The 26,427-nt window shown below is 41.3% G+C and overlaps 1 protein-coding gene across 2 annotated transcripts in view; it reads left to right on the top strand.

Annotated features, from left to right (window-relative positions):
* LOC132330062 (VPS10 domain-containing receptor SorCS1) overlaps nucleotides 1-21,240 on the top strand; it is a 258,913-nt gene extending 237,673 nt beyond the window's left edge. The window contains exons 21-28 of one of the 2 annotated variants that reach the window (XM_059851936.1): nucleotides 1,381-1,504; nucleotides 2,483-2,595; nucleotides 4,972-5,103; nucleotides 14,373-14,472; nucleotides 17,746-17,851; nucleotides 18,022-18,182; nucleotides 19,619-19,737; nucleotides 21,043-21,240. In XM_059851936.1, coding sequence (XP_059707919.1) covers nucleotides 1,381-1,504; nucleotides 2,483-2,595; nucleotides 4,972-5,103; nucleotides 14,373-14,472; nucleotides 17,746-17,851; nucleotides 18,022-18,182; nucleotides 19,619-19,737; nucleotides 21,043-21,099 — 912 coding nt within the window. In that variant the 3' untranslated portion in view covers nucleotides 21,100-21,240. The remainder of the gene's footprint in view (nucleotides 1-1,380; nucleotides 1,505-2,482; nucleotides 2,596-4,971; nucleotides 5,104-14,372; nucleotides 14,473-17,745; nucleotides 17,852-18,021; nucleotides 18,183-19,618; nucleotides 19,738-21,042) is intronic. The other variant, XM_059851937.1, reaches the window with a different exon arrangement.
* The last annotated feature ends 5,187 nt before the right edge of the window (nucleotides 21,241-26,427 follow it).

Raw genomic sequence — 26,427 nt, 5'->3', positions numbered from 1 at the left:
CCTTATTATCATGTACTATGGGTGGATGAAATGGTTCCCAAAACACCTCCCTGCCCCAGGGCTCTGCTCAGATATGAGAGTATCATCCATCATGTTCTGCTGCCTCTGTGCTTGCAGCCTTGGTGAATCTGCACAGACATTAGGACTGTTACTTCACATATAATTGTGGCTAAAGTACCCAGAAACCCTAATTAGTTTCTGAGGGGAGAGGTTGTCATGGATTTTGTAGAGCCAAGAGGGACCTTCATAATCACACATTGTTCTGTTCTGTATAATTCAGATTGGAGAGTTTGATCAGTACCTTCTGCTTTATTTAACTTTTTGTCACTAGGGCAGGACCTGACGTTGTTGTTGTTGTTGTTGTTGTTTTGCATTAATAATTTTCCTCAGATGATGGAAAATGCACTGCTTGTCCTTCTGGCCATCCCCTCCAACTATTTCCTCACAGCTAATTATTCTGAGCTTTGAACTCATGCACCGTGTTTGTAGTCTGAATTTATCTAGTCTGGGATTCAAGCTGTTGGATCTTGTTAGGCCTTTTTGTGTAGATTAAAGAAACTCTCTGTACTATCAGCAATCATCTCCCCCTAGAGGTACTTACAGGCTGTGATTGTCACCTTTTAACCTTCCCTCTGATCTCCTGAGCTCCTAAGTGATCAGGGTTGGTCTAATTTTGTTCTCATTGAAGTGTGAGTTTTACTATAGACTACAATGGCAACAGTTTGACTTAATACTGGGTGCTTTGAAGATCTCATCCAGAGTTCATTAACAGGTGAAAAGAGAAGTTAAGGCAGAGTCTGCTGGAGGACACAACTCATTGATGAACTCATTCACAGCTGAAGGGATCTCTGTCCTCTCAAGCATCAGCAATTAACAAAAACGATGTGTCTGTATCTAAGGTCAACATGGGACAGCAAATGTGAAATCTTAATTTGGCTGGTTCTTTGACAACCCCATTGAGTCACCTCAAATAAAGTACTTACAGTAGATTTAGGAAAGGTGGGTGCTACCTGAGCAGTGAATGTTGCAGGCCTTTATATCAGGATCTGGGGCCCTCTGGGGAGTGAGCAAAGGTGGGCATTTTAACATAGAATCCAGAACAACCAACATGCCAAGTGGAAAGGAAGCACTGGAATCTTAGATACCTCCTGTGGAAATTTTAGTACCTTACTCTGAACTTCAGGAGAATATCCCTTTCTGGGATTCGTGTGCCCTCCCTAGGAAATTAGCTGCCATGTCACAGGGGCCCTCCTGAGTCTGAAATTTCCAATCTGGAACTAACTCCTCAAACCATCCCAATAGGTTAGAGAGCCAAACTCATTTTTGCTTTTCCTTTTCAGCCAAATTAACTGAATTTTTCCTTTTATGATGTATTTGCAGCCACTGATCACATTGGAAGGGAGCATCACATTCACATTTTCTGTGGAAGGGATGAACACCATCACAGTTCAGGTCTCAGCAGGAAACACCATTCTTCAGGACACAAAGACTATTGCAGTGTATGGTGAGTTCTTCCCCTTTTATTTCACACAGGATTCTCCATAGTCAACATTTAGAGAGCCAGGATAGCTGGCAGCAACAAGAGGTTTTTATTCCAGAATGCTTTGAGTGAGATTATAAATTGAATTCCAGTGTTACCAGTCCAGTGTAGTATCTCTGAAGGCCACTGATTGACATTAGTGCAGACTGACATGATTGCAGAACACTGACCTCCCTCCTAGAGCCCTCTGCATGTGCTCCATCACTCTTTGATCATCCTACATGATTGTCAAAATGTTAGTTTGTTTTGTTAGCTGGTTTTCCCCCTTCTTGGCCAGCAGAGGCCTCTTAACTCACACAAAAGCTGCTCAGCTTGAAAGACAAATCAATGCTGTGTGCTGCAGTTCTGCACAGAAATCTGTACTGATCTGACATTGTTCACATGTGTCAGAAGCAGTTAGGGCACACAAATACCATATAGTGTAGATGGAGCCCAAAACCCACTGGGAATCCCAGTTTTAGCTGATGGTGATCAATGTGGGCAGCTCTGTTAAAAGCAACAGAGATAAGGTACATTTTCCAAGGCTAGTCCTCTCCCCATATTTATCACTGTTCCTTGCAATTAAGATCTCTAAGGTTTGGGGCACATCTATGAGAGCCCAATCACAGCTTCCTACACAGGGTGTGCCTGCTCCAGAAGTCAAATTGAAGGTAACATTTAATTTACATTCCCAACACAGCTCCCTTTGCAGTGCTATTCATCCACTCAAGTAAGGACTGATCACTTTTCACTTCCAAGGCACTCCAGTGATGAATCTCCCAGATTCTCCACATCTCTCACCGAGTCTCTCACGTGCACTGCTGGATTCTCTCACAGTCTGTGCACCATCTGCAAATTGATTAAGCAAAACATGAGCTGCACCAGGTTTCACAAGGTTCTGCCCCCTCATTTGGCATTAGGGCATTTCAGTCTTGACTCACCACTCTGTCATTGTATCTGCAGAGAAATTTCAGTCCCTGAGGTTATCGTTCTCTCCAAACCTGGATGACTACAACCCAGATATCCCAGAGTGGAGAAGGGACATCAGCAGAGTAGTCAAGAGAGCTCTGGTGGAGGTAAGCTGAGTGCATAGCCTGTGTTACAAGGGGTCTGGTTCCTGATTTGTTCCTTCATTAGGACTGGATCAGCTGTTGTCTCAAGGTGTCTCTTTGTATCCATCACCCAGAAATGGAGAATTGGTGATGTTTGAGTCCAGCATCCTTAATTTTAGACAGGTGAAAGGGAGAACTGACAGTATTTGAGGCCAGCATCCTTAATTTTAGACAGGTGAAATGATCTTACCCTATGATAATCTGGTGCCCAGAGTCAGCCTTCAGTGTAAAGAAACACTGTTCTAACAGAATTGCAAATATGCTGTAGAAAACTTGTGAGACCAAAAATTAAACATTTTTTACTACACAGAAGAACACCACAGCAAGTGCTTTAAGTCCTTCATATAGCATGAGTCTCACAGGGCAGGATTGGATGCTCGTTTTCTCTGAAGTTCCTTCTTTAACTATGGAACACAATGTCACAAAATTATTCCAGTGTAGCTGAAGATTTGCATTTGAAATTGAGGAGGTAAGAAGAGTTAGAAGACATACCTGGGGTTTTTCACCTCAGTAGAAAAATAGGAAGGAATTGTTTGAAATAGTGTTTTTGCTTTTTTAAAAATAAGAATTCTCAGATTTTGAAAGAATAAAAGGCTTGTTGATGTTATTAGCAAGCTTAAGTGTTATTTGTGGCATCATCTGTGCAAAAATTCTAGAAAAACTGTGCTAATCAGGTGCACAAACCTGTCTGGATTGTTTCTGAGATTATTTTCTGGAATTTTTTAAAAGACATGAGGAAAGGAAAAAAAAGAGCATTATTCTGGAGCTTAATCTTCTGACGTATTTACATCTGTATCAAGTATTCAAGCATCCATTTATCTTCAGGATGAATTTTCAGAATATAAGCATCTCAATGAAGCAAAACCAAACCATAAAAAAAAGAAGAATTGTAAAACCACAGTATGAAGGCTACATTCCAAAAGCAGAGCAGTGAAAACACAGAGTCTTTTTGTTATTTGATTGAAAAAATAAAAATTGATAGCTAATTATTCATCTTTATATAGCTAAATGATTCACCTTAAACAAGCCTTTGTGAGAAGCTCCTGTAAAAATTAAAGATAAACCCAGTAGATTTCTACAGCAATTAAGTAAAAGGTATAAAAATGAGTCAAATAACTAAATAATTCAGTAGGAAATTATAGCTGTGCTATAGAATTTTTATGAACTTTTATTAAAGTATTATATTCTTATTACAGAATATCATCGGGATAAAATTCTGCCTACAAAATTACAGTTCTGTACTAAAATCTGATCTTCACTCTGAGAAGGGATAATTTCATATTATCACAAAATATCCTATTTCTTGTTTTGATTATAATTATTTGCTTGCATCATTGATTTTCTGATTACTGTCTCCCATTTCTGAAAAAAAAAAAAAAATTGTTCCCAGCCTCTGAAAATGAAGGCAATACTTTTTTGACACCTTAAAGCAACCTGTTAGGCAAGCACAAATACTATAAGCTCTGGCTTCACAGAATACTCATAAGACTATAAGGAACCTTTATAAATTTATAAGGGTTTTTTCTAAATCCACTTTACAAAACAAGGCAAAATTTAAAAAGGGAGCAAAGACACATGCTTTTCCTTGTTTTGTGGTGGAGGGGACTCCACAGGGTTTTCTCCAGACTGTCAGCAGTCACACTCAGGTTACCCACAGGACAGGCTCAGAAAATGGTGATTTATGATCAGTTTTGCTGACCCTTTGTCCTGCATCCACCATTTCCTCCAATGAGCAACTCCTCCATGGTTTTGCTCCTGAACTACCATGGAGAAGAATTCCTGAGATTTAGATCCAGTTAGTCTCTGAGAGGCTTCCAAGTCCTTACTGCAAGAGAATCTCTGTAGCACATCTGTGATCTGTCCTTGTATCTGAAGGCGCTTTTTTCCCACCACTTTAAAAGTGACCAGCTAAATTCAGCACTTGAAGACTTCAGGTTAAATCAAAACCTTGAGATTTAAGTGCCTTTGGTGGATAATTCACAACAGAAAGGCAATGGGAGAAGATTCATCAAATTATGTTTCTCCTTCCTTTGGCTAACAAAACTTCCTGAGGGCCAAAGTAGGTCCTTTTCTGGATAATAACTGAGTGTGTGGCATCAGCTGAAACATAAGATTGGAGATGACCCTGGTAGTAATGCCTTTAGGGTACTTTTTTTCTGAATTTTGTCTAATGTGTCAAAATTAGGGATATTAAAGTCCTAACTTAAAAATTTCAGCCAACAAGATGTACGAGATACATCCTACACAGTGAAAGTACTGTGCCTTCATGCCTTAAGGAAGAAGCTCTCTGCATTCAGTGCCATCCACACTGTTTCTGTCTTCATTATTTCTCTGTATCAGGCTACAGGTATTTCCAGCAAGCATGTTCTGGTTGCAGTGCTCCCTGGCCTGCCCACATCTGCTGAACTCTTCATTTTACCATATCAAGATGCCACGGGAGAAAAAAAAAGAACAGCAGCAAACCTAGAGCAGGTATTGTGCCCATTACCTGGGGAGGTATATGTGCATGCATTTCTGTGTCTGTATATATGAGATACATATATCTGTATGTATATGGGATTTGTGTATGGTTAGAGCTGACAATGTGGTAGGAATGCAGCTGAATCACTGGGGTACATGTTACACGTTACATCCTCTTTAGGGTTTTTTTTAATGTTTCTGGTTTTTCGGGGGGTTAGTTGGTTTGGGTAGTTTTTTTTGGTTTTTTCTTTCCCCAGCATTGGAAACAGGCTTTGGAGTTGCCTTTAGGAGTTTAGATGCCCATTTGTGTTCCCTTAGAAGTCCTGTTTACTACATGGAAGCAGGAAGAAAGAAGAAAGGATTTAGGGGATGACTCCTGCCTACAGGAACTGTGGAGCGAAGTTTATGACACTGTCAAGAGTCTAGAAAGCACTGGAGGACAGAGTTGGGTGGTAAACCCAGGCAGTTCATTAGTTTAAGGCACAGGGATGGGATTGGACAATCTGCCTGCCTTCTTCATGGTGCTGGAAGTGGAGCTGAGCCACTGTGGATTGTTTTCTCTGTGAACAGCTGAAATAGGTTATGATGACTGAAGGACTCTGTTTCTCTGCAGACCCAAAAGGTCCTGCCAACCAGATGGGCCTAGCAGGATTGCAATTAAAAGATAAAACACTGTGCTGGGCAAAAATCCTGAAATTACATAGAATTATAGAGTTGTTAAGGTTGGAAAACACCTCTAATGCCATCAAGTTCAATTGATAACCTAACACTGCCATGTGCACCACTGAACTATGTCCTCTTGTCCCAGAGCTCCTTTGCTGCCTCTCAGCTTATAAATTCAGATTCCAGGGGCAAAGATAACTTTGGCCCTGAGGGAAGCACCACTGTAGCTCTGCCTCTCCACACTGCATGTCCATGGCTCAAGCCATGTTAACTTAGCTGTGAGCCTCACACCTCCAGGTCACCCATATTCTGAAGCTTTCCCTTGCTCAGCATTTCTAGCTGTCATCTTTTCTTTTGACAAATGACCTTCTTAAATTTTCACCACTCATGTAATAACAAAAAATGTGGAGATTTACTGCTCTTCAAAGTCTTTCCTTCCTTTTCTCCTTCATTTCCCCTTCTCCTCACTTCCTTCATAAATTGGCAAGGAAGCCAGTCCATAAAATTTCAAATTTACATCTGACCCAGCTCCCTTTGGGCACTAAGCAGCTTCTCTTTCTCCCTCTTTTTATGCCTCTCCTCTTCTGTAAAAACAGAGTCTTTGTGACTGTGGAGAAAGGAAGCCCTGGCAGTGCTCTCATGGCCCTTTTTATGGACAAAAGGAAATGTCATTTTCAGTGTAACTCCATCAACATCTCTGGCATCCTGCAGGGTCCAAATGGTAACCTTTGGAGGCGAGAGAAACTATTTGCCATTTGCAGCCAGCTCTTTTCTTTGAAAAAAAACCAGGATAGTCAGAATGTTTTTCCTTCTGGTCTGTGGGTGATTCATTCCTCTTCCTAGTAACCCTAGTAGAAAATGTTGGGGTTTTCTGTCAGAACTGCCTAAGGGCCACAAAGGGAGTCTCTGCCTTCTGCTCTGAAGCATATTCTGCTACTGCTCCTGTTTTGTCATCTGTTTTGCCTGTGATCCTTCACTATGCCTTGCCCAAAGTGTCTCAGAGCTCATTCAACAGCCTCTCCCCATGCTTGAAGTTGCTGGGATGAGTATTGGGAGCAGATGTTTTTGATGGCTAGAGCCTAAGAAGCTTAAGTTGCTTCTGAGGTACTTCTAATGCATTTGCTCTTTTCTGGTAGGAATAGAAGTCTGTTTTGTAGTCATGGGCAAGGAATAAGCTATTCAAAGGCACGTATGTGAGCTTGCCAGTTTGCAGGTGCAGACCCAAAGGAGTTACAGTTCTGAATTATGTTTTCTAATTTAGAAGAGAAACTTCCAAGTGTGCAGGGAATAAAATGGAAATAGTTTACACAAGTACTGCAGTGGAAAAAGGTTCCTTAAGGAAGCACTTCATTACAGAGTTTCCTTTTTTCATCACCTGAGCTAGACCACTGCTCTGCCATGGGTAACCATGAGGGGTGTATGTGGTTTCATGGACTTTCACATTTACCAATAAATCTCATTCATATTTAATAACTATGGGTGGCTTACATTTTGCTGTTTTCCCTTGAGATGGATTAAGCTGTTCTGGTTTTATCTGATACATAGTCATTTGGCTTTAAACATACTTTTAGGTCGCTCTGTCCAGCCACTCATCTCTAGGTACATAATTCCCATTGATTTCAGAGGCACTTAGATGTCCACTGTGCCTTGACAATCTAGGTCTTGGTTTCCCATTTATGAAAGTCAATAAAACTCCTATGTGCCACTCATGTTTTATGTGTCTGTACACAGCAGGCCAGTAGTAGTGGGACTGCAGTAGTGCCCCACTTGACAAATGTACATTACCATGCAGTTTTCCATGAGGATAGTGCATTTGTGTCTCATGCTCTCTTTGAGACTGTGGTTAGATGGTAAATGTCATTTTCTTCCTCACTTGATGTATCACTTTCATACAACTGTCCCATATTATTTTTTTATGTATACATAGAATCAATTATTGTCATATCTGTTTGCATTTAGAAATGTGAACTTGGCTTTCCTAATATTTTCCATTGGAGACTAAAGTACCTTTAAAAAGTTTGACTGCTGTTGACAGCCAAAAACACCAGCTACATGTGACTCTGGGGAAGTTTTCTCAATGTGCAACATAGGACAACTCCACCTAATACATAAATACATAAATATAAAAAAAGTACTTGATCCACTCCACTTTCTGTAGTCAATGCAAAGTTATTCTTCACAGTTTCCTAAAAAATCAAAAGGCCTTTTCATCCTGCAGAATCCCAAAACACATCTGCGAAATCTTGTATTTATGACAGGAATGTTGTGTCCTTTTTTTTTTCCCCCTTCTTTTTCTTTTTTAATTGGGTCATTTCATTGCTCTGCTTCATTTAACAGTAGCTGAGGACAGACTACCACCCTGTTTAAAAATGTAGAAATAATTGGCAGTTGTCAAACACTGGTCTTTGATTTGCATGCTATGACTGAAATATCCCAAACAACACTGAAATATCCCAAATCTTGCAAAAACAGCCACCCAGAAATGCCACTGGCCACTCGGGTTGGAATGCAGTTGTCACACCATATTCATGGATGGGCTTAGTGAATTTGATTACAAAATTCAGATCTGCTAAATCTGAAATCAGCACAAATTTCTTTCTCTTCAGTGAAAGGCAAATCTCTAATAGTAACATTTCAATAAATTATTTTTAGCACAAATACAGTTCAAAACGAATGTTCAGTAGGAAAATATTGTAATTAAAATTCAGTAGAGGGCAGGTACGATTACTCTTTATTCCAGTGTATGGTTTTACTCAGTAGGAGGATTCTGAGGGGTTATCTTGTTACTTATGCATTTCACAAATTACTTCTTTCCGTGTTGTTTCCTAGTGGGGGCTTTTTCTCAAACATAACAAATGCATTTTCTTTTAGTAAAATGAAATGTAAACAGAAGGTACATGAGAATTCTAAAGTGATGTTTTCATATCAAGTAAAGGTTTCATTGTTATCCTGAATTTTTCTTTAGTTCTCCATTTGGGTGCTTTTCATTTGCCTATTCAAAATTACTGTAAAAGAATACAAAACAGGAGTAGGAGCAAATAGTTAATGACATTTGAGGCCATTAATTTTTTTCTCTGAGAAGAGCTCTCAGCAATATAGCACGATGGAGACTTTGGCAAATGGCAACACCAGCTGGTTGGTAGCCAACTGTACTCAATATGTTGCAGCTGTGGCCAGTATCTGTATCCAGCCAAAGAGATGGGAAATGACATGGATGACTGATTATCAAATGGACAGTGATGAACTGCAGAGATTAAATACCTCTTCTGAATGTAAAACCATTGAGAGTGGCATTCAGGAAGGCTGTAAGGATATACCTCCTGGGATTCTTTCTTAAAAGCAGATTTAGTTTTACATCTGCTTCTTTGCAGCTGATGGAGCTTCTATCTTATTTTAGAATTTGGGGTTTTCTTTTGCCCACCCTCCTAAGCTTCAGTGTATTTGCTTGCAGTACTTTTCTTTCCTCTAATGTATTTCAGGTGTGCCCATCACCAAAATACTTTTAGCAACAAGATCATGACAGTAAACGCCTTCAAATCTTACAGAAAATTGTGCCAATCAGTCCTGGAAATTAAATTCCAGGAAGAGGTTGATATATGGGGTAAATCATCTAATGTTTACTAGGAGAGATTTTTTTTTTAACATCTGTGCCTTTAAATGAAGATCAAGTCTTCCACTGATACTTGGGGGAGGTTGGAGCAGTATTAAGAAGTAAAGGCAGATGAGGAGAGGCTGGAATAATGTGAACCAAAAGACCCAGTACCAGGGGCTTTTTTCTTTAGCCAGCTTTTCTTAATAGCTACTTGTGTGCTGTAGGAGAGGCTGTGTAAATCTCTTGTCTTAATACCTTTGAGTTAACTTATGCCACGTGTCTATCAGCCCTCTCTCCCTCATCTTTTGCTCAGAGTACAGAGCAGCCCTTGATTCTCCAGGCTGTTTTTGGTTGCCTTTGTTCATCAAAAGTGGATCCTGGCTTTTATGTCCAGGTCTCTGGGTTCATATCTGCCGTTCCACTCCTGTCCCAGAGTAACCACAGGAATATCCTCTGCCTCGTGCTCTCACAGTGTCCCTGGATACTCCCAGCAGCTTGAATTTAGCATCTTTCATTGAAGATCTGCAGAAATTCCTGCTGGAGCCAGGAAGTCAGTGACTGTGCTCTTTTCAGTGCTAAGGCAAGCAAGCTTTAGAGGCCCCATGTGAAGTGTCCAAGGTTATCCAGGGCAAGTGGCACAGTTTAAAGTAATCCACATTGGCCCTGACTCCCACTTCACTTTCCCAATGTTGGTTCAAGTTTCTTCCTACTAAATCAATGTGCCTAATTCTTTCCTTAGTTGTTTATTGATTTGCTCAATGAATTGAATAGAAGTGTAGCACTCATTAGTTGAGATCTTTACACAATATCTATAAAATTATCAAGATTCTTAGCTAGTGCATACTGGCACAGTTGAATCACATTCAATTAGTCTAAAATAATTTACACCAGGGGTTTCAAAAGTCAATAAAAGTATGGGAAAATGCCCTTCTCAGTGATAATTCTGCTTCTTGGTTCACATAGTTCTTTTAGAGTCCTAAATCTGACAAATGCTAAGAGCAGCCAAATTAATTTTTGTTTTGTTCCATTTTTAAATTGGAATCTCTTTTTTTTTTTCATTCACAAATTGTCTGTTATTATTATTCATTATGTGTCCTTTGATGAAAAATGATACATGAAGAATAGTTCCTATTACTGAATTATTTTTGCACATCATGCTTAATTCTGCAAATGAAGCAGATAAAGTCAATGAGGCTCAGTTAAGGACCAAAACTAATTTTGAAAGCTAATTATTTTCACAAGAGAGACTCTTGAAGACTATAAATTAAGAGGTTGCCATTCTAAGAAGTTTTGTCTTCAGCTAAGTTAGTTGTATCTCTGGGAGGGAGAGATGAAGAGGGAGAGGCCTGAGGCCAACCTGTTCCCCAGATGAAGGTCTGGCTGTTCAACTGGAGTTGCATTGCTGTTTTTAAAACAGGTCAAAGTACTTTGATGTTTCCTTTTCTGCTTTTTAAACCAAAATGCATCCATGGTATCACTTTAAGTGTGGAAATAAAGGGAAGCACAAACTCCAAAATGTTCACCATTTAAATTTTTTATTACCTCAACAACTGAGATCAGCCTTTGTGTGGAAATTTAATTCAGAGGCACTATATTAATACTGCAAACAAGTCAAGTCAGAACCACTCCTACATTAAAGTCTGATAACTGAGGTAGAAATAGGCTTGAAGGCAGAGGAGTCTATTCTGCAATCTCAAAGCAATGTCCAGACTGACCTCTCAGTGCACAGGTCCCCTTGGGACCAAGTGAGGACCACAAACATTGCCAGGTCCAGCTTTGGAGGGCAGGGTCCAATCCCAATGTAAAATTTGGCCCTTGAGGTTTATGCAAGATGCTCACTGACCTCAAATATTGGCTTTTTTAAGTCATTGTGTATGGTCTCTATTTCAGATAATTTTTAGGAGTACAGAAAGGCATTTTCATTCTGTATGTCTGTTTTGAAGAGAATCTTGTCTTCTACATAAAGAAAAATGAAAATATTGTACCAATCAAGCAAACATTTTAAAAACATGTCTGAATGCATCTGTTCTTCCCTCAGACGTGTGTGTCAGGAATCTCCAGAGCTGCCTGAGGAAGGCAGATGTCTGATTCTCACTAGAATTTCTGGCACTTTTGAAGATCTTAGGCTGTTTCTCACTTTTTTCACTTGTTCAGATTCCATAAAGACCAAGGCAAAAAAAAAAAAAATGCTGTACACAAAAGCCACTGGGAGAACATGTAATTAATTGAGCCAAGGAAATATGCTTAATACTCTGCTCAGAATGAACGGTGTTGCTGCCAGTTTTGACACTTGGTGTGTAGTCCTGGAACATTTACGGCTGTTTCAAGCCTCTGCTGAGACACTGATGGTCTCAGGCAAAAATTATTTTAGTCTGAGATGAATTTGTACAGGATGTTATACAATGAAGTCCTCATTCATAATCAAGTAAGAAGGCAACACAGTAATAATAAATTTCAGTTGTGGCTCTTTCTTTCTGTCTTTGTTCTTTTCCTTACTGCTTTACCCTTACTTCCTTTCTCCTTCCTGTTTTTCCTTTCCTTGGCCCTCCAGAGAGGAATACCTGTTGATTTTTCTCTCCCACACCAGACACAGCACCTCTCAGCTGGGATTTTGCCTCTTCACTCAGTGCCCCAGGAGCCCTGAGGGAGACCAGGGAAGATCTCAATGCCCCTTCAAGTCCCCAGTGCTCAACCAAATCTCTTGTACCTTCTCATGCTGACGTTCTCCAGATTCTCCCATTCTCCCATTTTTCCCCCAAATCCTTGAGGAAGCCATTCTCCAGTGTCACATACAACATGTGCTAGCTGCAGACTCAGTTACATGCCACAGTGAGCCTCTGCTTGTATAGAAGGCATCTTGTGTGTTTTTTACCTCTGCTCTTTCCCTGCCATTTTGGGCAGGTATCACAATGTGTTGAAGAGGAATGACACACAATGTGGTTGTCTCCTTTCTTTAGTTTACTGTCTCATTTTTGCCTTTTTTTTTTCCTCCCAGAGGCTCAGGTGCCCCAGCAGCAGGAAGGAAAATTCCTGCAGGGCTATGGAGGAGAGCTGTTAGGTTTTATGTAGGACTGGATACAACCAGGATGATACTTTCCCCATTAGTTCCATGAGCCATTACGGTACCTGGTTTACACCATATCAGTCTGCATCTGTTGCTCTAGTTTTAGAGATGAAAAACTTTTTATAGTTGTCAATCTTGGTTATTAATATGCTCAAATCCTTAAAGAGGGCTATAATTTGCTTCCCAGGCATTCTTCATGTACTGCACATCTTTGTGTCACCATCCCTGCTGCTCTGAGCTCAACAGATGGCTCTTTGAATGCAGGTGGTATTTTTTCTTGCTATTGGAAGAAATATATTTATTGCTCATTCTGGCACCCATTAAATAAATTGTAACTTTAAAGAGATATATTTAAAAATATAAATAAAATGCCTGTAAGAGTTATTGCCAAATTGATATTGGACCAAAGGCACATATTCAAGTGATCAGCAGCCAGAAATGAAGTGTATGAGCCAAGAGTATTGAAAGAACCATTAAGAATGTTAAAAAAATAAAAGAAGCAGATAAATCTCATACTGTGATGAATGATAGCCAAGGAACATCTAATCATAGCTGGGTAGAATTTACTGAAATAGCTCAACCAGACAAAAATGAAGAACATGAAAAAGATGGTGTAAAAATTATTGGAATGTTCTTTTTTTCTGACAATTTTTCATTAATCTTCAAGAAGGAATAAGGATTTATTTAAAACAAATTTAATTAAGTGGTGAGCACTAGAATACGATTCCACTTGATTCTGGTATGGTTATAAAAACACATTCTCATCAACTGCATATTATGGGTTATGGGGGATGTTGTGTTTCCAGTTTTCCAACCAACTCTCCCTCATCAGCCAACCTGGAGAACTGTGACTGTTCAACTGGAAAATCGATCTCTGCTGTAAGAAAATGTGAAATACATGAAAAGTCAGGCAAACGAACATACAAAAGACACAAAACAAACTGTCAACACCATGTCTGTAAGCTTCCATTCCTTAATTAATTTATCTGGATTTTTTGGTTTTGATGGCAACATGCCTGAGACTTCTTGCATGTAATGAAGTGTGTTGTGGAAAAACTGGATCTGTGCATATTGGGACAAACTGACTTTAAAAAAGGCATGTTTGCCAACAGATTGGACCAAGGTTTGGCTCCTTTACTGTACAAATACAGATTTCATGGCGTCTTATCTCAGCAAATGCTATTTTTTTCAGTTGTGTCCTTAAAGGAAGAATAATCTGCTTCATTTCTGCTAGGGCTCTGTTGATGTCATCAGTTATGGAAAGATAATCTGGTGATCTGAAAGCTCTGTGGAATATCTCCCCCATGAAAGAGAGTGGGTTATGAATGTAACCCAGAAGAGATGGAACATGCATTTTGTTTAAGCCACATTCTGTAGTCAGTAAACACTTCCAGATTCAAGCTGGTTCTGGTACATATTTAAGGATTAGGGAGCATCTGTCTTGAATCTCAGAGCTGGGTGAAATGAAATTTGATTTTAGAACTTGAAAATTAACTGCAAGCTGTGGCAAGGATCTAAACCATTCCTTTTTATTCAGGTATATCACAAGTTAAGAACATCCTCTAAGAGCATGAAACTGGCAACTCAGCAAGCAAGAAGTTATTTATTAGGAGCAAGTGTTCATTAACAACTGAAAAGTTCCTTTTCTCTTGAACAGTGAATGAGTTCACTGATGTGATGCTGCTGCCTGGTCCTGTGGCTACTTTCTCATGAGGGTAGAATGTTCCTTTGGGGCTCAGTTCTCTTTTACTGCTGGGCTGCTCTCACAGAGGTGTGACTGGGCACCTCGTTGCTCAGTCAGTTCTGACCATACACAAATCACTCTGTCCAAAATCCTTCATTGTGAAGGGATAGGAATCTGTGCTTGGAAAGTCTGCAAAATCTTTGCTTTGCCAGCAGAAACAAATTAGCAAATGCCTTGTTTGTTTGTTTGTTTGTTTGTTTGTTTGTTTCCCTTCCCAGATTTCAGAAACACTGATCCAGAAACTGAACCAAAACCTGGTCCATTTTGAGTTGAAGCCAGGAGTTCGAATCCTTGTCCATGCTGCCCATTTAACAGCAGGTGAGTATCCTCTTTCTGTGTGTGCCTTCTGTGTTGCTCTGTAGCACAGCAAGCTATACATCAATGGTAGTGGTGTGTTATCAGCTGTATTTAAAACATTTCTTATTTTTATATCACAATAACAACACAGTATGTGAGCAGACATTAAAATGTCTGCTCTACCTCACCTTTCTATATCATGCCAAAAAGATATAGTGGCTTTTGCATTTACAGCTAATCCTTTTGTTTTCTTAGGTGCAGGAATTTACTGGTTTTTTGGAAACGTGGTATTAGTAGCAGCAGAAGTGTGTATTTCTTGGTTATCTCTGAAATACTCAATAGCTAAACAGCTAAACAACATGGCATTTTCAGCCTGGGTCCCACAGTGCAAAAGTTACCTGCTAGCCTTGGATATGTTCAGATATTCTAGAGTCAACAAACATTCAAAGCAACTGAACACTGCTCAAAAGTTCAGCAGTATGAAAGACTAGAATCAATATAGATATGCACAAAAATAAGATCAGGCAGTTTGGGCCTTAACTAACCCTATTTCAAAATAAGTAATCTCTAAAGTCCTGGTATTTAATGATGTGTGTCACTGTCTATTGTGCATGCTAAAAGCTCATTTCACAGCACAGGTCCTTCTTAACAAGAGATGGACAAACCAATCCACACTCGTAGGAGTTCATTTTCCCCAGGCACTGCTGATAATTCTGATCAGTTGGTATCAGCTTCTTTTGAAAACTTGCAAACTTAAACCCTCAGTTCATTTGTACCAGCAAACTGCTCTCCAAAAACTTTTTGTGGTATAAATGGACTTTCCCAACCAGGTGTCAGTCCACGTGCTGCCTTGTAAACAGTAAGAAAAGAGAGACTGTTAAGAAAGGGTGTAATGTGACTGCATTTAAATTCCCCCAAAAGGAAGGCCTGGGGTTTCCAATATTTCATTTTTCCTAAGCAGAGCTTTCTAATATCTGTCCTGAGAATATTGCTGTATGTTTCTGCTTTCCATTAGCTGTGAAACAGATGGCCAGATGCTTATTTTTAGACAAGTTAGAGCCAAAAGCATATAATGTCAGCTTCAAAAATGAAGTTCCATGCAATTGTTCATAATTTTTACCAAAAATGCGTGGTTTTATTTCTATTTACACACAGACACCAGGAAGGAGTACTTTTTTTCCATAGCAGATGCAAACACTAATTTTTTTCTGTAAGGTAGACGGTGTTGTACTTTCTCAAAGCCACTGGTGAGTGATTGCTGTAACTGGACTCATAATGTCCTATAGGAACCCTATAGGATTTTGTCTCTTGAAGAAACAGGATTCAGTAAGAATGCAAAATGAGCTTGGATGGCCAAACCATGTATTAAAAACCCAGAGAGCATCCACTGTGTGGTCTTTGAGGAATTATGTCTCCTTAACAAGCTGCAGAGGTCATGTTCTCCATCTAAGCAAAAGGCCCAATTTCATGATACCAAAACTTGTGAATAGTTCAGAATTTGACAAAGAGCCATGAGAGACTTACTTCTCTGCTGAAAGCTGTTGTTTTGGTTGTTAGAAAATAAGAAGAACTGGCCTTTGGAAATCCAAGCTTTTGTAAGAAATTAAATAAAATGAACCAGGGAAAACATGGAACACAGTACAATGCCAGAAGCAACCCTTGGAAAACACACTCCCAGGGGATGCACATGCCCAAAGGTGCTGCTCTGGGCTATGTTATCCCTTCTTTCCCAGCCTTTTCACTGATTTTGTGTTGGACTCTGGTAGCTGTAGTCAGCTGAACCACAAAGCTCAATGTGTTTTTGGAAGTGTACACACAGATATCTGTGTACTCCTACATTTATGTTGTGTGACACAGTGCATGTGTATGTTCCCCTCTGTGTGTGCCTGCCCATGCACAGCAGCATTTTCTGCAGCAGAGGACCTATAGGGAGCAAAAGTGCAGGTATCTAAAGTAGCTTGGAGTGGACATTCAAGCAGAGCCTGTAGAAATGATTCTCTGTCTGTGTGTTGTGTGTGAGTGTGTGCATTCCCTGGAGCACAGAAGAATGACAAGCATTGGCCTCAGCACATTTCAGACTTCTTTCTTCTTTGTTCAGACCACATTGGAGGAAGGATTAATTTATGGCAATTATAGTCAACAGATTGTGATTCATTCATCGTGTTCATTCCTTCTTCTCATGAGATAAAAAACAAACCAATGTCCCCAACCCAACAGACAACAACTTCAGCTCTAAGGCAGAGGAAAACATGCCAATATTCCTCACAAAGCAGTTAAATAGCTGTTTATTACTAGGCTCTCAGTGCAAGATTAGAGAGGAACATTGAGTGATGCTGAATCTGAATAGGCTGGAGAGCCACTTTGTCATCCCACAGAACTGCAGAGACCCACAAAACACAGATGGAGAGGGGACAGAGTGGAGATGTGTGAGGAATTCATAATAATGGATCCTTTCATTCTGGATCCTGCTAGATGTGGGAAGGGGAAGATTTTTCACTTCTCTTTGTAAATTTTGTAATTTTCAGTCTGGGTGTGAAGCTGAAAATACGTGTGCATGTGATGTGTGTGCCTTTGCTTGTGTGAGCCTGTTTCCTTGTGTCTTCTGGCTCTGGTTTAGGAGGGGTCTGTTCAGTGCATGTGAAGAGGTGCAGGAGGGGAAGGATGTGTTTGGAAGCAGTTCAAGTTGCCTTTGACTGCCTTGCAGAGGAGGGCACTACCTGGGCCATGTTCTGTGTGTGAGGATGTGTTTGCTTCTTGTTGTGGCACAGCTGGAGCTCTCTGTCTGTCTGCAGTACGGAGTCTGCAGGAGCAACTGACTTCCCTGCTCCTCCATGTGAAACTGCTTAGAGGCTCACTGCCTTCCTGTATATGAGTGTGAGAGTGATGGAAACTCTGTTTAATACCATTCACTTTGTATTTCTGGGAAGTCCGTGCTTCTGGATGGGGTGGGTGGCCTTGTTTTGGGAGGGCTTGTGGCAAGATGGCGAGCAAAACTCTGAGGAGAAATACAGAGAGGCTCTATAAGATTGGGTTTGATGTGTTTTGGGGTTTTTCTCTTGAATATGAAAGAAAGTCCTCTAAGGGGAAAGCTGTGGAACTTCACATCATTGGGTGTGTTGAGCACCACAGGTGATCTGAACTTGGGTTTCTTCTCAGGTGGATTAAAAAGGGAGAGAAGCCCAGGAGATGTGCTGACCTGCTACGAGTGCAGTAAGAGGGGAGAATGAACTGTTTCTGGAGGGAGCAGCTTTCACTTCAGGCTGCAGGTGGCTCTAACTTTCTCCTCTCTTGCAGCTCCCCTGGTGGACCTCACTCCCAGTCACAGTGGTTCAGCCATGCTGATGCTCCTCTCTGTTGTTTTTGTGGGACTAGCTGTGTTTGTCATCTACAAGTTCAAAAGGTATGGCCTTCCCTGAGCCAATTCCTTGTCTCCCTTGCTGCCTTTCGCTGAGGTGTTCGGGGTTTGTTTGCTGGGTTTTCTTTTTCTGAGTGAGTTGGGTTTTGGTTTGTAAAAGCTGATACTACATCTGCCAGAGTACCACACAATGATGGTTTCTGTTAATGTTTTAGGAAGATTCCTGGCCTTAATATATATGCACAGATGCAGAATGAAAAAGATCAAGAGATGGTCAGTCCAGTCAGTCAGAGGGAAAGCATACCTAATGTCCCTCAAAGTGAGCTGATGAGCCCTGAGCAACTAGTAGATGAGAAGTTGGAAGTCCACCCCATAGGTAAATAACTTGCAGCATCCTGCAGCTGGTCAGACTCTGACTTATAATTGGCTAACCTTTTTCTCAGCCTCCCCTCTTCCCATAATCCTGCACAATCCTCCTCCCGTTCTCTTCTGCTGCAACATTAGTTTTGCTACAGGAAACCTTCTAACTCTTCCCTCTCCCTCACTGCCATGTGATGAAAGGGAGGGGAACAACTTTAGGCTTTTTCTCTCTCCTAGTTGCTCTACGTAGATCCCCTCCCCTTCTCAAAAAAATCCTGCTGGCAATGTAGTTTATTTTGCTGGGGCTGATATAGTTGTGGGGCTAAGCCCCATAGCCAGAAGAACTGATGAAACTCACCTGGAACATGGAGGTGAGCAGGTGATTCGGTAAGTAATATCTAAAAGCTAAATATCTATTGATGTTTTGACTGCTGGGATCTTTGTGCTGTGCCAGACCCTGTTGCCAACATCAGTGTCAGTCTGGCTAATTTCCAAATAAGCTGAGTAAAACCTGGGATCTGAGTATTGGACAGCTGGGTTTATCCTCAGGCTGACTTCTCCCACAGGCCTATGTGTTTGATTATTTCCAAAGCAGGCTTTTTTAGGACCTAAAGTGAATAGATTTGGAGAGGGCATTCTGGGATCAGTCTGTTGTCTGGTGCCCTGGCTACAGTAGAAGTACTGGGACAAAGCAGGGAGGTTTCAGTCGGGAGACATGTTCTGCTAAAGCCAGGACTGCTTAGGCAAAGCTTAGCTTCATTCATGAGGTGACAATTCTGCAGGTCCAGACTAGAGGTACCCCTGCAAATAAGGACATGCACCTATTTTAGAGGAATTAAAGAGAAAAGGCTGCCCAGGGATGTTGTGGACTGTCCTTCTCTGGAGATATTCAGAACTCTCCTGGACATGATCCTGTGCAACCTGCTGTAGGTGAAGTTGTTTTAGCAGGGGGGTTGGACTAGATGTTCTCCAGAGGTCCCTTCCAACCCCAACTGTTTTGTGATTCTGTGACTTAGGCAGGAGTAAAGCACAGTTGCAACTGAGATTGCTTATTTTCCTTAGTTTCGTCAGCCTAAACAAACCTTAGTTCTCACCTGAGGATGTTCCTAAAATCTATTGGAGTGTTTGCTAAAGCAGGCTTACAGTCATGGCTGCTGCAGAGAGGGAACAATGAAAAGGACAATTAAAAGGGGGAGTGTGGTGTGCTAAGATTGCAGCCTGTGAAACAACCTGGGAGGAAAAAGGAGAAAGGCTCTTGAGAAACTGATGTCTTAGCTAGAAGCTCCACTGCAGTCAATGCTGATCTCTCCTAACCTGTTCACTAGGGAGATTTTTTTTTAGCTATTAAAAGCTTTTAAGCAGCTATTCATCAGCAGACCTGGACACCCCTGTTTAGCAGAACACAGGATGGAGTGAGGGGACCAACCTTCCCATGTGGTATTCCCCATACAGAGCAACCTCAGGCCACAGTCCAGAACCCAAGGAAAGGAAATGCAACCAAGGTAGTCTGGACAGAGGACTTCCCAAAAGCTTGTGGATCACCAAGAGATTTCAAGCCAAGACCCAGAGCGGTGGGTCCTAAACTTTAACTTGTTTTTTTTTAATGTTTGGTTTTCTTGTTCGTGTTGTTTTTCCCCCCACTAGAAACCTCCAAGGCAAAATTGCTGGAAGATGCTAAGAGGGAAACACCCAGTTTCATGTCAGGAACTCTCTTTCTAGAATTGGGTGAGCTTTGGGCTTTGAGCTTCCCCTTTCTAAAGAACGCAGTGGTGGTGGTTCATGTTTTCACAGGTGCAAACTGCACTTTCAGACTGCAGTGCCAAGGGTCAGTCACTGCTAGCTCTATTCAAGGTACCTTCAAAACTGTTCTTGCTAGTGGTGGAAACTTAAACCCTAGAAGGCTCCAGGATAAGAGAAACCAAAAGCAAATCTTGGGGATAGGTTTTCATTTGGTCCATCTATAGCATTTCTGGCTCTAAAACAGCCAGAATTTTATACATTTTTCAGCTGTGCTACTGAACACAGCATTACACCAGAAATTGGCCTTTTACAACTCCTTGGTTTGCACCTGTGACTGCACGATCGAGCACTAAAGTTAAATGTATGAGGACTCAATTATGTATCAAAAGGAATCAGTCCAACAAACTTCCTGAGTGTTTTTCCATCCTGTCAGTGAGATGAATGAGAAAACTGAATCAGAGCTCATTGACAAAATGAGAAGGTCTGGACCTAGATGTGAACAGAATAGAAAGTGCAAAGGCACTCTCCTATACAACCACCTCATCTGTTTCTGGAAATCAGCAATTTCTTTTCTAATGAGTTTTCTTCCTTTTGGGAAAACAAAGCAAGACTGTAATTGGGTGTTTCACTTTCATATGCTTGTTCAGAAACCGATTTTTTTTTCATCACCTTTGACTAACATTCAGGGATCCTGCCTTGGAGGAATCAGAATTAATGTCCCTGCATCATTTAATTTTCTCTCCAAACTCTGGCAACAAAACCTCACTTTCTTCTTTTCTGGATGTGTGTGGTTTAGGCACCTCTTTTGCAAATGCAAAGGTTAAGGTTATTTATGAAATCCAACACCTTATCATTGCAAATGAGTTACACTTTTCCTCTGAGGACCTCAACCCCTCCTTCCCTCCACCCCTCTGCTCCTGCCTTTCCCTCTACCATTCAACATGGGTGAATCATCTTCATTAGCAAAAGAACAGGACATCATCTTCTGTGTTTGAATGACAAGAAAATATTTCTGGAAAGAATGTGTCAGTCTGGAACAGCTGAATCCCAAAGGCAATCAAGGTGATACCTGCAAGAGTCTTCCTTGACTAAATATGCAGGTTATTTACTGACTTTTTTTTGTTTTTCTGCCACAGGAAGTGTTTCCACAGCTGCTGAGCCCCAGAGCACAAAAGAAATCCCTACCTATGTAAATGGTTGAATTGAGGACACCAACATCTGTATCTGAAAAAAAGGAGATCTCACTGCATTTGGACTTTTTAATTCTTCAGATGACAAAGGGTTTTTAGCTTTAAGCCTGTGCATGTGGACATTATACTGAGACCATAGTGGAACTGCATTGTACAGGTGTTCAATTTTAGTGGGGGGTGGGGGGAGAGGAATTGGTACCACTATTCACCCCTGCGGCCCTTCCCCTCACCCTTTCACTCTCTTTTTTCTGATCTGTCTCTAATTTGTAGAAAATTCATAATGATATAGGCCAAGAATATGCATGGGGGGTCTCTTCTTTAGGGAGAGGGGTGGGCTGGGATGTGGGGGGAGAAGGGCTGGGGCGGTGGGAGGTGGGAGGGAGTGTTGAGGGCTCTTGGCTTTAGGTTTAACTGCTCTTTTAGCACTTTGGGCTGCCGGAGGGGTAACCGCTCCAGCAGACTTCCGTAGGACACACACACACACACACAAAAATCACACTGGAGTTTTAAGGCACTGAAAATATTCTTGGTCAGTCTGGTTTCTCTCTCTGCTTGGACTCTGCCCTTCCTTCCTCTAGCTGCAGCTGCTGCCCGTGCCCCACACTGCGAGGAGGCTGAGTGTGAGTGTGGGTGATGCCAACTGCGAGGCCAGGCTCCTTCCTAAAGAGCTTTCTTAGCCTGCTCACACCAAGGCAGTGCCGTGGGAGGATAATGTTGCCTCCTAACCCTGAACAGAACAGAACAAGCATGCATTGCAGGCAGGAGGTTATTGCCAGCAAGAACTCACTATACTTTGTACCAGCCTTACACCTTCAGTTTTGGCTGAGAGAAAGCAACACCCTCAGCTCTGTGTAGTGCTGATGGCTGAATTCGTCTGGGGAAGCCCCAGGAGATCTCTGCCTTTTCAGAGTCACCCAAAGGCCTGTCAGTTTTTTGAAATGCACCTTGTCCACAGAATAGGGGGCAGGGAAAGGTCTGTGCACAGTTTTCCAATGGCTTTCTTTGGCACCCCCATAGGCTGCAGATCTGCAAGCTCCTGCCACTGTCGGCAGAGAAGGGAGAATTTGGCTTGGGACTGTTGCCATGTATTTTGAGCCTCAGTACCACAGGACCACTCTTACACAAGATTTAATTTCTTATCAATAACTTAAGCTTGTATTTTGCCCTGCAAGTGGAAAAGAGGCCTGTAGGACATGTTCACACAGACTGCAAGGGAACAGCAGGAAAGTAGGATTAGCACATCTCAAACAGGTCCTCCGAAGACACTGGTTAGCTGTATGAAGCCTAGCCCGTGGTCATTACAACTGCTGATTTCCAACCCAACTCAGGTAATTAAACCTAGCACCAGGATTTTGGTTTGGAGTGTAAAGACAGAAATACTGCAACCAGTGTACACTTGCCTAACTATGTTAGGTGGAGAAAAGTAGAGGCCAGCTCATAATCAGTGAGGCACTTGTAGGCGGCGCCCTGATTGCTGACATAGGTGGGTTTTGTTCAGTAGACATTGCCCGTGCCAACCTGAGTCCAGACCAGGAGAAAGCAGCATGGTAAGTGTGGCCCAGAGTCCCAGGGCAGGGATTTGGTGGGGGTGGGTTTGAATTTCTCTGTCACAAACTGGGCACAGACCTAAATCAACCCACTTGCTGGCAAAACAAAAATGATAACAAGGATATTGGGCCTGTAGTAGTTAAAGGATAACCACAGTACAGAGTCCTCTGCCTCCTTCTGCAGTTTCTCTGAGGACAGGTAGAAACACAGCAGTTTGTATGGCTTTGCTATTATGTTTGCAACTACAGCTTTAAGAAAGATGGGAAAGTTTTGGCTGCAACTGTATAATAGTCCCCACTGAAGTCCAACATTAGCCAACTTATTTTTATAGTAAGCCAATCAAAAAGTTTTCTTATAGTGTTGGAACTATTTCTAATTTTAAAATTACTTTTTTTGATGTACTTTTTCATCTTCTTTTCCCCTTTCGTTAAATACAATGTAGCGTAATGTATAATTGCTATTGTTTATTGCTTTTACAGTCATATTTATTAAACAGATTATGTCTCTAAATGAAGGCCCATGGTTTTTTTGCTCATTTTAGCCTCTATCCCTGATGGGTATCAATAACAATATTGAAACAGGAGGTAGTTGATAACCTAAAGAAGATATTCACAAATGGGGGAAAATACGATTTCTAGAAGCAAGATGCCAATATAAAGGTAATTCTCTCAGTCCCCTATTTTTCTGCTTTCCAAACAAGCTCTGAGCAATTCCCTGGAACTCCCGTTTTATTCCCTGTCCATGCTTATCCTTCCCCACACAGTCTCCGTTAAATGTTCCTTTAAAAGATATTTTTTTGCTCTGCTTCTGCCAGCACTGATGAAGGAAAGTCTGAATTATTAGCATTACTGATTAATTTACATGTGAATAAAATGAAGCCTAGGAAGTTTCTGTCAGCTTGCCATATGGCACTAGATGCTGTTGCTGAGAAAAAAAAAAAAGAAGAAAACAGAAGTTCTCTGCTTTCCAAATCAGGATGCAGCCACCTCTTATAACAGGTTCAGTGCTCTCTTTTGTACCTCAGGATCTGACTTTATATGTGGACATAAGTAGTCAAAGCTGTGGGGTTTGGGTATCCTCAACAACCAAGGCTATGGTATGACACATTATGAGTCCAGGGGTCCTGGGTTTTCTCCTTGGAGGAAGGAGTTGTTTTCAGTCCTGGGCAGACCCCAGTATAATTAACAATTATTAGCCTAGAATGTTCAAATGGACACTGCAGCCTTCTCCATTCAGGCTGGAATGGCCACAGTGCAGGTGACTCACTGAGGTGTGTGAAGCCATAATCTGCTTTAATAGTTTAAGTACCCACCTGAATTAGCAGGCATCTGTTCTGGCCATAAACAGTAAGTCTGGTTTGGCAAGCATCTCTCTACAGCATTTTCAGATCATTCTCTTCAGCTCCTTGTGTGTCCTGAGGCAGAGACTGATTGTTATTTGTAGTTGTTTTCTGGTTTGTATAACAACACAGTAATTCACTGCTAATGGATGAACACTGTGAGAGTAAACAAAGAATACAAAATACTTATAAAATCCAATATGAATTTTCTCTGAGGATGTTGTCTTCACTTGAGCGAACAAAAAAAGTTCATCATCCTTTGTCAGAAGGAGTAGAGAGTTAAAATATGATTAAAAAGTCAAATAAAGTATTTTCCTAATTTGATGCTGATTTTCTACTGTCATCTTAACATACAGATGAGACAGACATTGTGGCTTGAGAGAAATTTATACTTCTCCACCTAGAAGGACATTTGAGCAGAGATGCTGGATTGCTTTTCCTGAAAATCAGTGGTTATTGGTGTTCAAATACTGTTGGGAATTTGGGCCTCAAACAATTGCTTGCTCTTACTTAATATGTGACTATTTGATTGCTTAAACTCTTTCTGAAAATCAGGACTCTTGGAGTACTTGCTAAAGTGCTTATGCAAATGAAGCAGGAATTTCCAGTGACCCTGAATGAACCCCGTCTTGGTCCTGTCAACTTCTGCTAAGAATTTCTGACAATTGCATTTAGTGTGGCACCCAGAGCTGATAACAAGGGATTAGTATTTTATCTGTGTGCTGTCACCTCTCATTGAATGCATGACAAGTTTCCTTGTCACATTATATCTCTAGGTACATTCAGTGTTTTAAACACCACCCCTGATTGCAGAGCTACCATGTTCATAGTGTTGAAAAAGAAAACTTTATTTTCCTTCAGTTAATGAGATGCTGTCCCTGCATTTCTCCATGAAACAGAATCATAAAGCATGTGAATAAATAATACTCGAGCTAAAACAGATCCTTTTAGTTTAGAGTCTTGGTATGATCTTGGCCATAATACCCAGAAGAAAAGACTGAAGTCAGATTGTTTTCTAATTGATAAGATCAAAGTGCTATCATGTACCAAGTCATTAGCCTAAGAGATATATTTCATCTGCAGTTTTAACTTTAGCTTTTTCCTTTCCCTTTTTTCCTGCTGGGGAATATGGCTTTCTCTTGCTCTGCTGAAAGAGGGATGTAAAGGAAATCTGTGTTGTATTTTTCTCAGTGTGAGGATTTCAAGATGTATTCCTTCTTGTTTGCATCCACCCTGTGCTAGGTGCTGTGTGCACCTTGGCAGCCATTGCAGGTTGGGTCTCACATTGTCATCTTGGGCCATTTTGGTGAGTGGACCTTAACCAGTCCTTCTCTACACTAGAGAAAACAAACCAGATTGACTTTTTTATGGAGAAGCCCTGAGAGACAAAGGTGCAAGAGAAGGACTGTAGCAAAACCCTTGAGAAAAGAGGCACCATTGCCTGCCTTTGATACAACTCAGATGCAAGAAAAACCCTTCCCTTTATGAAACAAATTCCTCCTCCAGCCTTTCCTAAACAAAGCTTGGTGTGGTGACATTTCTGGGGCTGTCCTTGCAAATAATTGCTCCCCAGCTCAAGAGCATGGGCCACTGGTCCCATGGACTTCATCATTCCTTCTTGTGCCCCCCATGAGGCAGCTGTAGGGCATAGCTTTGAAACAAGAATTGGACTGACAGCTGCCTCTGCTCTGGCTGCTTGCTGCAAAGAGATGAATAATGCATGCAGCACATTTAAATGTAATGTCAAGGAGTGTTTTCAGGGAGAAAACCTTCACTGTTAATCCTGCCTGCATGAGAGGAACATCCTTTTGGATTCCCTGCAGTGAGGGGCTGAACCTTTGTCTCTACCCCAAAAAGGTCTGGCCTGCAGCATGTCCCCATGGTCTCTCCTTGTGGCTGCACTCCAGGCTGAGGGTCCCTCCTGGGACTGAGGCAGTTTCAGTGCAGAGTCTGGCTCTTTGGCTGAAACTGGAAACTTCCTTAACCTCTGAAGCAGACTGCTCACTTAAAGTGAGGAGTCCTGCCTGATGTCCCATGAGGAGAGTGGATGAGATCCAGCACTGTTGAAAACTGGATGGTATAAGCCATGTGCAATATTTACTCCAGATATTTCACAGCAAATAACTTTTTCCCACATTCCATACTTGCCTAGTCCTACACAGAGTGTGAGATCCAAACCACTGTAATCCTCCTTCATATTACCCTGAAGCTACAACATGTCTAGAGCAAAAACCTGAGTTTTTTTCCATTCCTTCTGTGGCCTTATGAGTGAGGTGAAGCTGTTTGGTCAGAGCTGCAATGCCCTGAACAGCTGTACTTATGTCTGCCTCTGTAAAGTGCTTTCTCCAGAGGTCCAGAAGAAGCCATATTTACAGAGCCAAAATCTTCCCTCAGCCCCTGCTGCAGAGTCACAGGACTGGACAGACTGGCCTCTGAGACACTGA

Source organism: Haemorhous mexicanus, chromosome 7 (genome assembly GCF_027477595.1).
Source record: "Haemorhous mexicanus isolate bHaeMex1 chromosome 7, bHaeMex1.pri, whole genome shotgun sequence".
NCBI lineage: Eukaryota > Metazoa > Chordata > Aves > Passeriformes > Fringillidae > Haemorhous > Haemorhous mexicanus.
The sequence above is the reverse complement of the archived record's forward strand: the minus strand, read 5'-3'. Positions and strand labels throughout refer to the sequence as shown.